A 13,530-nucleotide genomic window follows, 5' to 3' on the forward strand; every position below is an offset into this window, starting at 1 on the left:
AAGTTTACAAACTATCAGCAAGGTAGAAAAAAATTATTCAGATTATCTGATCTGGGTTCTCATGGCATAAAAATTTCTGAATCAAGGCTCTCCATCCGGCAGCCTAATAAGTAAAAGATGGTACCGCAGCAATAGTAAAATTCGTGGCAGCTATAATATGCATTGTTCAATGAGGATAGTGGGATGGCATTTGGCAGAATAATGGATGAAGTGAACATAGCAGCTACAGCTGGTGCTTTGGTGAGCCTGGTATGCAGGGCCATAGCTACAGCCGTAGCTTTCTCCTATGGAACCTCGTTTTGTTTACTTTTACACTCACATTGCTAAGAACTTGGTGCAGTAAAAGATTCCTAAATTGAGATCTAGGAGAAAGAGAAATTGAACATAGTTTTGAATTCAAAGAAATTTGAAAATCAAGGAAAACAATGCAAGGATTTATAAAGTGGTTTTATCCAGGTACACATTCTGTATATCTATAATCTATCATCAAGTTGTCTTGATAGTCATTGTCTTGCAATTCAAGAAGAATTCACTGTAGTAATAGATTCAAATTATCAGGAAATGAAAACCTTGGGAATTTTAAAATTGAACGAATTAGCTGATCTAGTTGTCACACTTTGAAGCTAATAAGACTGCCAATGTTCTGGCCAATATGAGGCAGAAACCTTAAAATACATTAGATGCAACCCACAAGAAGATTTTTCCCTGCCTAATTGGTGCATCTCGATGTAGAATATTTGTAATAATCTGATCGGGAAAGTACGGACCCCCATAAGCCTAAATATATAGGCAGTATCTGTAAACCCTTACCGGTTTACTATAACTGGGCTCACAGATAATATTAAACGCATATCATGTCTTAATTATGTAACTAAGGGGTACTAAGGGCTAAACTGCAATAATACCCTCTAAGAAAGAGCAAACTAGAATACAAAGACAAACTCTTAGCACATATATAATAGGTTTCTCATGAACAACATTCATACTTCAGCTGAAAAATATTATCCTAATGCTCTGGCTTGGCTCTCTGAGAATCGCATTGGTTAGAATAGATTCAAATACGAAAGAAAAAACAAATTTACAAAGTATCGAAAAGAGAGATTCAAAATTTCATTGTATGTCATAAAGCTTCTTAATCAAAATTCTCTTTTTGTACAGCCTGGGAAGTGGTAATATAGCAATACTAGAGGGTGGTGCTTGGCATGATAAAGGATGAAATGGACACAAATCGTTTATCATTTTCTTGTTACTTCTGCTTTCTTCGAACTGTAAATACTATTTAGATACTTATAGAAGCAGACATAATAACCAAGATATGCCAATAGGACTTGCTTAGCAATAAAATTGCATAATATCCGACTCTTACAAGACTGTCTCTTGCCTTGAAGTTAAAGTTCTACTTCTCAATGGCACTTATTCTCTTCAACTTGGGTCAGTTAAACAGTTGCGAATTGGAGAAGAAAAGTTTAGAAAGAGTTTTGAGCTCACAAGAAAGTTTATGTTCGAAAATTTTTGAGAACAATAAAAGCATTAGGGTCTACAGATGATGATTTGGGCTGTCCTTCATCTCCGTCAAAGCTAATTAGACATCTAATGCTGTCGGTAATGTTCTCAAAAACCATAAAATATATGAAACTTAGTACAAGATTTCTCTGTAACCTATTTGGTTTATCTTCCTAGTGAAATTATAAGGTTATAGTGTACAAAACTGTATATGGTTTTCCAAATATATATTAACATTCTACCATGTCACTCAAAATGGAAAGATAAATCTGTTAGACTGAACATGATAGATATATATAAAACTTGCCTGTCAAAAATCAACAAATTTTAGATAAGGCCTAAAGATTTTTGAAAGAATTTCTATTTAAAAAAAAAAAAATATGAGCTGCTTTTTATTTCAGAATCCAATATGGTGATCACTCCTCATACCCCACTTTCACAAGACGCACCTCGATGTCATCGAGAGGTACCTTCAATTTCCTCAAAAGAGAAAGACATGAGATGGTGATATAGGCGCTATGATCAGATTGTCAGTTATGCTGAACATTGCAGGTCCCTTAACAAATCCTCCTGTTGCAGTGTCCTAGAGCTCGACTTGGGACCACACAGTTAAAGCTGAAATTCCCTTCTGGGAACAATTGATTCATCAGAAATCAGTTTGCTACCAGAAAATACATAATAGTATTGCGGATGTTTATCTTCCTCAATGCCCAAAGGGTGATTCTCATAGCCAAAATTAGGGGCAAGCTTCGGACTGAGAAGCATTGCCTTGTGCTCATTTGATTTCAGAAATTGCTCAGCATCAAGTTCATGAATGCTATTGTACAGATGATTTACGCATCCTTTCCAAGTGCGGTGTGCATTTCCTTCACTGCATACCCAAGTGGTACAGTGAGGAAACTGAAGAGTAAATCAACAAAAGCTTCACTTGTTTCTGCATAACAAACCATTTCTTGGATTTGCTGACTGTAAGCTTGATCATGAAAGTCTTCCCCCTTACATCTGATGCTGGTTCCCCCATTCAGATTTAATATAGTTGCCATATCAAAATATTTTGGTCCAACTCGGTGTGGATTGTGCTTCAGAAAAGTTTCTGTCAAAGGTGTCTTTGATACCAGTGAAATCTTGAGCAAAGTCAAAACCTGAAAGAATAAATCTGGTTACTATACTATTAATAGCATAACTCAAAATCATGGTTGAAAATCACTAGTTACCTCATCTATTCCTATGTCAAGATTGCACTCCTCGGTGGTCATTCCATCGATCAGTCCTAGATTTAAGAGTAGAGAAAGGGTTTCTTCAGTTGATGGGGGCATTACTCGTAATTCATCACTTATCATAAACCGGGTCATTTCTTTAACAAACACCCCTCTATCTTGAGCAAGACATTTTTTTTCCGGCAGAAACTTCTCAATATTTATGCACTCTCCACAGCGACAAATAACATCTTTATAGTGACTTAAATGAGGGCAATGACCGCCTTCACCAAGAAAGTACCTCAGCGGCTCAGTCTCATCAACATTCAATTTTAGTCTCCTGCACTGATCTGCAGCTGCATTTCTGGGGTATAACAACATTTTCTTGCATGCTTCAGTCCTGAATAATTGCACATCAAGATTCTCAATGCATTCATATAAATTATTCATGCAGCCTATCCCCATCGTTGGAGGTCGATTACGGATGAGCCTGATGATTGTTCCCATTGGCATCGTCAAGAAACTAAAGAGGACATCAATAAATTCCTCATTTGATTCAGCAAAGATAACTTTTTTGCTCTCCTTGTCCACTAAGGCCTTCAAGCTAATAGGTTTTACCTGTTCGTCTTCCATTGACTATATGTTTTCTCTTCTTTCTCCGTTTCAAATACCCAAACCTACAAGTCGGAAAAAAAGTTAATCAAACATTTTTGTATCTGTTTGAAGCCTTTTCCATTCTCTTAAAGTTGAATTTCCACTGAAACATGCACACTGATATGTTTGGAATTTCAGCGTTTGGCAAGTTAAATTTGTTTATCATATGCTGGAAATTAATTATTTCCTGAATATACCCATTTTCATGAAGTAAAATGATAACTTAATTTAAAGGCTTTGATCCAAATTAAGCTGTTGTCCACAGGAAATATTTATGCATTGTAAAATTAATCCCAAAACAAAAAAAGAAACTGCTCACACTATTTAAGACTTAAGAGAGCAAGGTAGTAAATATTCTGAGAAAAGAATTGTTAATTATAACTGGAAGTCTAGAACTAAACCATTAAAAATAATCCCATTGAAATCACCCCAATCTTCAATTTTTATAGCTTGGTGGGGGCTGAAATAACAGTTAAATCATTCCAAACATATATAATTGAAGAAGATTAAACAACTAATAGAAAAGTCTTTACAGACCAAAACTCATATATCGGCTAGCTCAAGAACCCAACATTATATAAGAAGTGATGATTTATGATGAAGTTATGTATGGGTACCTGATGATCGCCAAATGCAGCTAGTTAGCTAGCTACTGTTGCTCGAGAAGTGTAATGAAGGAGTTAGGAAAGGTCGGAGAGCGAAGAGAAAAACAAGTAGAAAAGCAGTTATAGAGACAGTAAAGTAAGTTAAAGGTGCATCACTGTGTAGACCTATCATCTTTAGCAATTTTTGGGAAAGGAATTTCTTAATGGAGAAGAAATCAACAGTCCTATAATTTACCTGACTTTTAATTTATCTTAGAATAATGAATGAATTTGTGTCTAATTTGTATGGATTTGTTTTTGAGCTTGTACAAATTTATTTTCGGGTTTCAAATAAGCTTCTAAAGTTCTATAATTTTGAGCAAGAGGATCTATTACGGTCTTCTGAGTTTGAGTCCCTATAGTTGTTAATAGGAGTGATTATTGAAATTCTTATTTATCGATAGTTTTAAAGCCTCATAAGACTAATTGAGGTATATGCAAATTGACTCAATCATTACAAAAGAAAAAAAAAAAAATACAGACGAAGGAGAAGATCAAGAACTAAGAAAATAGAAGAGAAGAGACGGGGAGAAAGAGAGAAAAAAAAAAAAGTTGAGGTGACAAAATGAGTTGAGGTGACAGAATAAGGTGATAGGTGAAAAGAAGAAAGAGAAAATGAGGGGGAAAAGAGAAAATAAAAAAAATAAGATGATATTGATAGGTGAAAAGAAGAAAGAGAAAATACAATAAATTATTGAGCTCGGTTAGGCTCGAGCTCGAGTACCACTTTAGGCTCGCGAGCTTGAGCTCGAACATGAATATTAAAGCTCAATTGAGCTCAGCTCGAGTTCGAGCTCGTTACTGTTCATCACCAGCCGAGCTCGAGTACTGAGATACTCGACTCGGCTCGGCTCGGCTCGTATACATCCCTACTCACATCACACCATTTGATTGCGAATTAGTTCAAACAACAATTTTAGTCACTCAAATACCGTATGAATGGCCCAGTTCATGTGTTTTGCTTCTAATGGTACAATATTACTTATCATAATATCACAAAAAACTTGAAATATAATTTGAACCCTGTAACCCCCATTGAGTGATTTGGTGATAAAAGGGCAAAATAAGGTTTCATGAACTCCTGAGTTCAAGTCTCCATAGTCCCTAATAGGGGTGACTATTGAGGGGCTTACCTTGTTGTTAACTTCAGGACCCTAAAGGATTAGTTGAGGTACGCGCAAGCTGGCCCAGACACCCCGATCACAAAAAAAAAAAAAAAAAAAAAAAAATTGACCCTGTTTCTAGGGAATTAAGTCATTTTTGTACCTCAGGTTAACTTAACGAACTTATCAAATTACAACCATTTACGTTTTTGCTAAGTTGTGTCGGTAACCCAACTTAATAACAGGAATTTTAGGGTCCGTTTGTTTTATTATTTTGGATAGAATTTTGGGAATAATATTGGGCAGTTGAATAGGGTGAGTATTATGAGGTAAAATTTAAAAATTAACAAAAAACCCCATAGGTTTGCTAATTTAACTAAACACCCCGGTATATAAAATTTTTGTAAAATTACAAAAACACCCCCACGCACCCACAGTGCCAGATTCTGGCTACCAATGTTGGAATCTGGTCGAAATATGTCGTTACGATGCAGACCGGTCGGATTTGCAGTACGTGTGTCTATTTTGCCTTTTCTGACCAGATCCACCACAGATTTGGCCGGAAAAAGCCAGATCGACGGCCAGATCTGGCCGTCAATAGCAGAAAACGGCCAGATCGGTGAATTACGACTAGTTCTGATCGTTTGTAGGCCGTTGTGATGATTTTGGCTACCACCGACGATGGTTGTTGGAATCTGGCAATTATGGGTAGATGGGGGTGTTTTTGTTAATTTTTAAATTTTTTTCTGGGGGTATTTATGAAATTAATAAACTTAAGGGATATAAAAATAATAAAAAATATACTAGTATTTCCTAAATAATTAAACAAATAAATATTTTGGGAATAAGATTGAGAATTCAGAATATAGATAGGAATATTAAACGCACCTTAAATTTCTTGTGGTGTTACGTAATCAGAAGACAACAGACAAGCAAAATATTGCACACAAAAGATTTCTAAGGGCACCCAAATCATCCAAACATGTACAGCCCGAAAGAAATAACAAAGCAATTACCATGGGCCCATTTGCTGATTAAGCCCATATCTACTTAATATAATAAACCCATCGAAATCCCACTTGCGTTTGGTTGATTGGAGGATAGCCTGATGATTGTTCCCATGGACATTGTCAAGAAACTAAAGAGGACATCGGTAAAATCCTCATCTGATTCAGCAAATATAACTCTGTTTTCAACAGCTAATTGCTATGGTTGTTCAAATACTGATACCAACCTGCATAACCATTGGTTAATCAATTACTTATCTAAGGCTAAAGCCAGTGTTCCATACACTTCAAGAACTGTAAATATTTATATAGAAGCTCATTTTCTGCCTAAAAACTTAGTAGATACTAATGGATGGCCCTTTTTCTGAAACAAGGAAAAGGATAATTCTAAGCAGTTCTCTTTTCAAGGTTGGAAGATTTAAGGACTGTTTCAACGTCCAAATGTAGGCAAACAATTATGCACATAAAAGGATGTTCAAATCCTACTATATGAATAGACACAAATAAGAAACAAGGATATATGTTTCTTTATATTTCTTAAGGGAGAAACAATAAACTGTCCGATACTGTACTTGACTTTTGATCTTCTTGTAAGAGAGAAAGTATTAATTCAACACAAGATGGAACAAAGCTATAATATATAGAAGAGAACAGAAATTGGTCTCTCAATCTTTTGTAGCCGTGACTCATTTTACCTCCAGCTCTTTACAAATCATATTCCATTTGTTTTTTAATGCTATCCACATTGGAGCTAAAATTGGAAATCTATCTCACAATAAATAGATACAATGCAAATCCTTTGTAGTAACATACTTATATGGAATACCTTCTGGTCTAAGAGCATACCAGAGTACAAACACAAATTTTAACACAAACTATAAATAGTTTTCACATAAACAACATTCCATATTTTAGCTGAAATTCGGATTTGGCTCTCTCAAAAAAGCATTGGTCAGAGTAGACTCAGATACAAAAGAAGCCACCAATAGACGCAAAGCCTACAAAATAAAATAAATTCACAAGGTATCAACAAGAGAATGGATATCATGCTTTCAGATAATCTTCAATGGATTCTCTTCTTGAACAACTTCTGAATCAAAACTCTCCATTTTTATAGTCTAATTAAAGGGAGATGGTAATGCAGTAGCAAAAACAGAATTGGCAGTAGCTTAGTTTGGTAGATTATTGGCTTGGCACAATAAACTGACAGCATTTGTACATTTTACTTCTATACTGTCACTTACTATTGATTGAAAAAAATGCATTTGTAGATGGCAATGCCTTGCAATTTGACAAGACTTACAACATAAAAATAATAAAAGATACAGATAGTATGGGAATCTAAAACCTTAAGAAGAAATGAGCTATTTGGCTGATGCAATTCTTCAGTGTTACTTAAGAGCAAATAAGACTTCTAATGCTCTTGTCAATTTGAGGAAAAACCTTAAAATCAGAAATCATGGGATGCTTTGTTAGAGTTTAATACTGAAATATTTATGTCAACTTACCTTCTCACGGCCCACATGCACAACACGCTCCTCAATATCGCTGAAAGGTACTTTCAATTTGTTCAGAACAGACAGACTTTGGAATTGAGATATGGGTGTGATGATCAGATTGTCAGTTACGGTAAACATTGTTGATCCAGTCACAAATCCTCCTCTTGTGGTTTCTTTAAAATAAGAATTAGGATCCTTGACAGTTAGAATTGACCTTCTCCGTTCAGATCCAGAAGGAATTTGATCATAAGAAGTCAGTTCATGACGATAAGGATATACATCATAATATTCTGTAGCACGGTATGTTGGGTGCAAACCTTCTTCAATGCCTAAAGGATGGTTATCATAGCTAAAATCAGGGGCCAGCTTCGGACTGATGAGCATTTCCTTGTGCTCATTAGATTTCAAGTATTTCTTAGCATCGAGTTCCTGAACACTATTGTACAGGTGAGTTAAGGATCCTTTTGAAAAGCCACTCTGCATTTCTTTTATTATATAACCAAGTGGAACAGTTAGGAAACTGGAAACTAAATCAACAAATTCTTTACTTGCTTCGGCAAAACAAACAATTTTCTTGGATTTGCTGATAATAAGCTTTACATGAATCTTCCCGTCCACATTTGATTCTGGTTCTTCCACTGTAGACTCAACATAGATATTCTGATCAAAATCTTCTTTGCCGAACTTTGGTGCTGAATTTTGTTTCAACAAAGTTTCGGTCAAAGGTTTCTTTGATACTAGTGAGCACTTGAGCAAAGTGAGAATCTGAAAGAAGGCATCAGGTCACGAACACAACCACAGTTTTGCTATCAAACAAATTGGGAAATTATTAATCATATTCAAATAGATGACATAATAAAAGATAATAGTAGATCTAACGCAGCGAGCGTAAAAACAAGGCTAACACACAATTATGGTTTTATGATCGATTAACAAGTATCAATCATAGAAACTTAATTTGTAAAATTGAAGGAAAATCTGAAAATTATTTTATATCTTAAAAAAAAAAATAATACCTTTATGTAGGGTAGTGACAGCTAAACCTAACAAAAGACTCTCAATCAATAAGGAAATAAAAAACAAATTAATTAAAAGAAAAAAGGAAATCCTAATTTTTGACTAATTATCACATTAGAAATAACTCTTAATAGAATAGAAAAAACGTACAAAAAACTTAAACGACCCCTAAACAAGTGGATTTTGGGCCTGATTATGACACCTAACAAGAGACTCGGGTTGCCACGTTGTCGGGCTCGAAACAAGTTTTTTGTTGATATCTTATAGGTCTCGTAACTCTTCACAAATCAAAAGTTATGGTTATTTTAAGTTGGTATACCCACGTTTGAGCTTTTGACGTTGGGCCCTCTCCAAGAAGTCATCTACTAAGCCTTCTATGTAAAGATCAAATTCAAAAGCCCTAATTTTTGTCAATTATAATTGTTGATTAATTAGCTTCTGGCATTTTTAGCTTGACTACGAAACGTTTTTTCTTTTAATCCCCATCATTTACTTCTAAAAAGCAAACTGCATTGAAGGTGGATTATTTTCAGGAGATGCTCATCACGAGCAGGGGCAGATCCAGGAGGAATGAAACTTAGGGGGTCAAACATTAAAATAACAATTAACATAAATATAAATATAAATAAAGGCAAATATTTGTATTAATAAAATTCTCATTAACTAATATATTTATAATTGTCCTCGACGAGATTTTATCTTTTAAATATATTGTGTAATGACTTCATTATCAATACTATCAAATACATCATTCTCTATGTACAAAACTAAACTATTATTCAACCACTAATCACTCATTCTATTTCGCAAACGATTATTCACAATATTTATTGTTGAAAATGCTCTCTCTATACTAGTAGTGACAACTGGTAAAATCAATGCTAATTTTATTAATAGATTAACTAATGGAAACATTCTATCCTTCTTAGTTTCAACCATTACTCTTGTAAGATCTCCAATCCCATTCAATTTCATAAATTTGACATTAGAGCATCCAAAATGTAAATATCAAATTGAGAATCAAGTGCTATGAATTCTAAGTTAGAAAAATCTTATGGATAAAGTTCAACAAGACGCATCAATTTTTGCTTATCAAAAGTAATAAAATTTTCATTTGGACATAAGCATGCCAAATAAAAATAATTCAGTATTTACCTCATTAAAACGATTATTCAACTATTGAAGCTATATATCTAGGACACTATAAAATACTTCAATACGGTAATGATGCACGTTTTTTATACCTTTAGTCTTCCATTGTGATCGCCCTTGAATAAAAAATTTGTCATCCATATTTAAAATTCAATGTCATGTTTGGCACAAAAAGAACAAACTTTGCTAAGTAAATTCTCCCATACACTATCTCTCATCAATTGTAAAGCTTGCTTACATGCTTCAACCAAATTCATAACGTTTACAATATCTTGATATTTTCTTTATAGTGCTTGAGAATGTTCATTTGTAAAGCTAAGTAAATCTTTTATCATAAATAGACTAAATACAAAATTAAATGATTGCATAAATTTCAATATATTATTAGAGAAAAATAGGGATCGGAGAGATAGAGGGGGACTTTGGACAAGAGAAAAAGTTGGGATTGGAGAAAAAAGGGAAAAATATATTATTAGAGAAAGTCAAAATTTTTAATTAATTTAATTTAGTGTAATTTGTAATTTAGTTTTTTTATGGGACAAAATGAAAAAATCAAAAAAATTCCAAGTGGGGTCACTTGACCCCATGTGGGTCTGCCCCTGATCACGAGCACGAATTATGTTTAATCATACAAAACGATTCTTAACTACAAATGATGGTAGAATCCGATAAAAATATTAAATTTTAGAATCAGAATGAAACAGTTACCTCATCTACTCCTACGTCGATGTTGTAGTAGTTATACGCCTCAATGGTGCTGCAGTCCGTGAGTCCTAGATTGGATAGTACAGAAACGCTTGCTTCTATTGATGAGGGCTTTACTTGTAGTTCATCACTTATTATAAATTGTTTCGGTCCTTTAACAAACACTCCTCTATCTTGAGCATCAAAAACTAACTTTTTTTCAGTCTTCTCTGACAACTGCATCGTCCTATCCATGAGCCGTCCACATTCGCAAACAGCATTAGGGTAGAGACTCAATAACTTGTGCACAGAAAGGGTACAATCCGTAGTGCACAAGAAGTACCTCGGATCCTCACCATCGTCAATTTGCAATTTTAGTCTCTTGTTCTGAGGTGCAACGTGATTTCTGGGGCATAGCAACATGGTCTTGCATGCTTCAGTCCAGAAACACTGCATATCAAGGTTCTTAATGCTTTCATACAAATTGTTCATGCAACCTACCGCCACTGTTGGTGGTTGATTATGATTAGAAATAAGCCTGATGATTGTTCCCATGGGCATTGTCAAGAAGCTAAAGAGAACATCAGTAAAGTCCACATCTGATTCCGCAAATATAACTCTGTTGTTCTCTTTATCCACCAAGGCCTTCAAGCTAATTGCTTTTGCTTCTTCCGTAGCCATTGAGAATATGCTTTCAAATCTTGCTTTGTTCAAATACTGAATACAACCTGCAAAATCCACGCTTAATCAATTACTTATCTGAGCCTGAAGCCTTGTGTTCATACACTTCAAGAAATTTTGAAATCTATGCAAAAGCTCATTTTCTGGCTAAAAGCATATATAGTTATTGGATTTCGTAAAATCTAATTGCAAAAAGCAGCAACTCAACAAATAGCCATCTTCTTGAAACAAGGAAAAAGGATAAATTGATTCAAAGGCACCATGATTCTAAGCTGATCTCCACAGGGCTGGAAGATTTAAGGACTTTTTCTAAGTGCAAATGTTCACATACATATTGTCAATACATTAAGAAAAAACATAAATCATTGAACAAAGTAATGAATTTTATATAAACTTTTACATAAACTTACTTAAAGGAGTTCAATGGGCTAGAAAAGAGCATCATCAGGAAAATCAAAACAATAAGATGGTGGAGATGTGATCATTAATTAAGGTTCACAAGTCGTTAAAATCTTGAGTGTTTAGAGGTTTCTGGGATTGAAATAATGATTAAAACATTCTAAACACTGACGAATAAAAGCTAAGATAAAATTACTAATACAAGTCATAATTCTACAGAGAAATCAGCCCATATAGTCATGCGATTAACTCTAGCTCAGATGCTCAAGAACTTAACTTCAAAAGTAACTGATGTTATATGACAAAAACATATATAGTACCTGGTGATCACCAAGCTACTGTTGCTGGAGAGGAGTTCAATGAAGGATTCTGGGAGCAGCGAGCAGAGAAAATCAAGTAGAAGAGAGGTTTTAAGTAAGTTAAAAAGTGCATCCGTACATGTGTGGTCCACTATAGCAACTTCCTTTCGAAGGCAAGAATTCTTAAGGGAGAAGAAATGAACAGTCCAGTATTTGACTTGACTTTAGATCTTCTTGTAACAGAGAAAATATTTATTCTTAGAGAAAATGGAACTAAGCGACTGTTAATTTTAAAGGTGTATCCCTACATGTGTGGTCCATTATCTTTAGCAACTTCCTTTTTAAAGCAAGAATTCTTAAGGGAGAAGAAATTAACAGTCCAAATCATGTAACTTAAGCAAACAAAAATGTTGCAACTCTACGGACGAATACATTATAAAGTAAGATATGGTGCCTGGTTTCCAGCTAGTACATTGCTGGAAAGAAGTGTAATAAGATTTTAGAGAGGATCAAAGAGTGTACTGAGCAGAAAATTTTAGGAAAGAATATGTACAGTAAGTTTAGGGTGCAGTAGTACTCTTTATCATCTTTAGCTACTTAATGAAGAAGAAATGAACAGTCCTGCATGCCTTGAATATTGCTATATCTTCTTGGAAAAAAGAAAATTTATGGAAAGGATGGAACTAGGTTATGAGAGAAGTAAAGAATGATGGAGCAATAATGCATGAATGATGCCAAGGCAAGATGGATTAATTAATGAAGTTGAAAGAGCTCAAATGACTCAAAAATTAATATACGTATATATATTTATAGCCAAGAGTTCGGTTATTTTGTAATTTTGTTGACATAATTTGTGTTTTTGGTCAAGGGAAAAGTTACTTTTGTAATTAATATATAGATATATTCATTAATCAGTATAAAGAAAATTCACAAGCTACCAATTACAAGATAATTCATTATCCCTTCATTCTTAACTATTAACACCTATCTGATGTCAAATTAGGGTCACTTTTTCTTGGAAACAAAGTTTACTTCCCACATCTTAAACAAAATGTATGAATGTATAATTTATTGCCTTTCAGTTGAGCCAATGTTTCAGTCCACAAACACCATGTCATTTGCCTATTCATGCGTCTTGCTTCTGGAAATTTTATTAAAAAAAAAAATTTCAGAAGTTTAGCTTCCAAACTCGCATAAAAACCTGAAAGTTGTAACGCAGATGTCCTGTTTCTCAATTTGTGCAGATTAGAAGAAAAACATAGTTTTGTTGTGTGTGTTTGTGAGAAAGAAAGATGGTATGCACATAAGCAAACTCAAATTGCAAATACAATGCAAATCCTTTGTAGTAACATATATGCAATACCCTCTTGTCTAAGAGCATGCTAGAGTACAAACACAAATTTTAACAAAATATATAAAAAGGTTTCACATGAACAATATTCTATATTTTAGCTAAAAAAAATTATTTTGACTATTTTGGATTTGACTCTCTCATAAATGNGGTTCAAATTAATTCAAAAAATAGGGTAATATTTTTAGAATATTGTACCAAACGCTATTTAGAGAATAGGATCCAGAATAGGGATAAAAATATTAAACCAAACATGCACCATGTCATTGGCCTATTCATGCATATTGCTTTTGGAAATTTTATAAAAATAAAAATTTCAAAAGTTTAGCTTCCCAAACTTG

The 13,530-nt window shown here is 34.1% G+C and overlaps 2 protein-coding genes across 2 annotated transcripts; both read right to left on the reverse strand.

The window, feature by feature from the left end:
- Positions 1-2,112: 2,112 nt before the first annotated feature.
- On the reverse strand, positions 2,113-3,332 carry LOC116145029. Its single transcript, XM_031430480.1, has 3 exons — positions 2,718-3,332; positions 2,451-2,645; positions 2,113-2,403 (listed from the first exon to the last, which is right to left on the reverse strand). Exons 1-3 carry the CDS (start codon positions 3,330-3,332, stop codon positions 2,113-2,115), a joined length of 1,101 nt encoding a protein of 366 aa, XP_031286340.1.
- A 4,477-nt stretch (positions 3,333-7,809) lies between these two features.
- Positions 7,810-10,882, reverse strand: LOC116145030. The gene is made up of 3 exons (XM_031430481.1): positions 10,484-10,882; positions 7,924-8,371; positions 7,810-7,820 (listed from the first exon to the last, which is right to left on the reverse strand). The coding sequence occupies exons 1-3, from the start codon at positions 10,880-10,882 to the stop codon at positions 7,810-7,812; spliced, it is 858 nt and encodes a 285-aa protein (XP_031286341.1).
- Positions 10,883-13,530: the final 2,648 nt, after the last annotated feature.

This window comes from Pistacia vera, unplaced genomic scaffold, assembly GCF_008641045.1.
Source record: "Pistacia vera cultivar Batoury unplaced genomic scaffold, PisVer_v2 Contig46, whole genome shotgun sequence".
Taxonomy (NCBI): domain Eukaryota; kingdom Viridiplantae; phylum Streptophyta; class Magnoliopsida; order Sapindales; family Anacardiaceae; genus Pistacia; species Pistacia vera.

Bases quoted from the DNA above. Each gene is read 5' to 3' on its own strand.
- LOC116145029 (XM_031430480.1), bottom strand. From the start codon at position 3,332: ATGGAAGACGAACAGGTAAAACCTATTAGCTTGAAGGCCTTAGTGGAC. The intron at 2,646-2,717 runs GTAACTAGTGAT...TTATTCTTTCAG, and splicing joins TTGACATAGGAATAGATGAG to GTTTTGACTTTGCTCAAGAT. The intron at 2,404-2,450 runs GTTTGTTATGCA...TTTACTCTTCAG, and splicing joins GTCAGCAAATCCAAGAAATG to TTTCCTCACTGTACCACTTG.
- LOC116145030 (XM_031430481.1), bottom strand. From the start codon at position 10,882: ATGTTGCTATGCCCCAGAAATCACGTTGCACCTCAGAACAAGAGACTA. The intron at 8,372-10,483 runs GTAACTGTTTCA...GCCTTCTTTCAG, and splicing joins TCGACGTAGGAGTAGATGAG to ATTCTCACTTTGCTCAAGTG.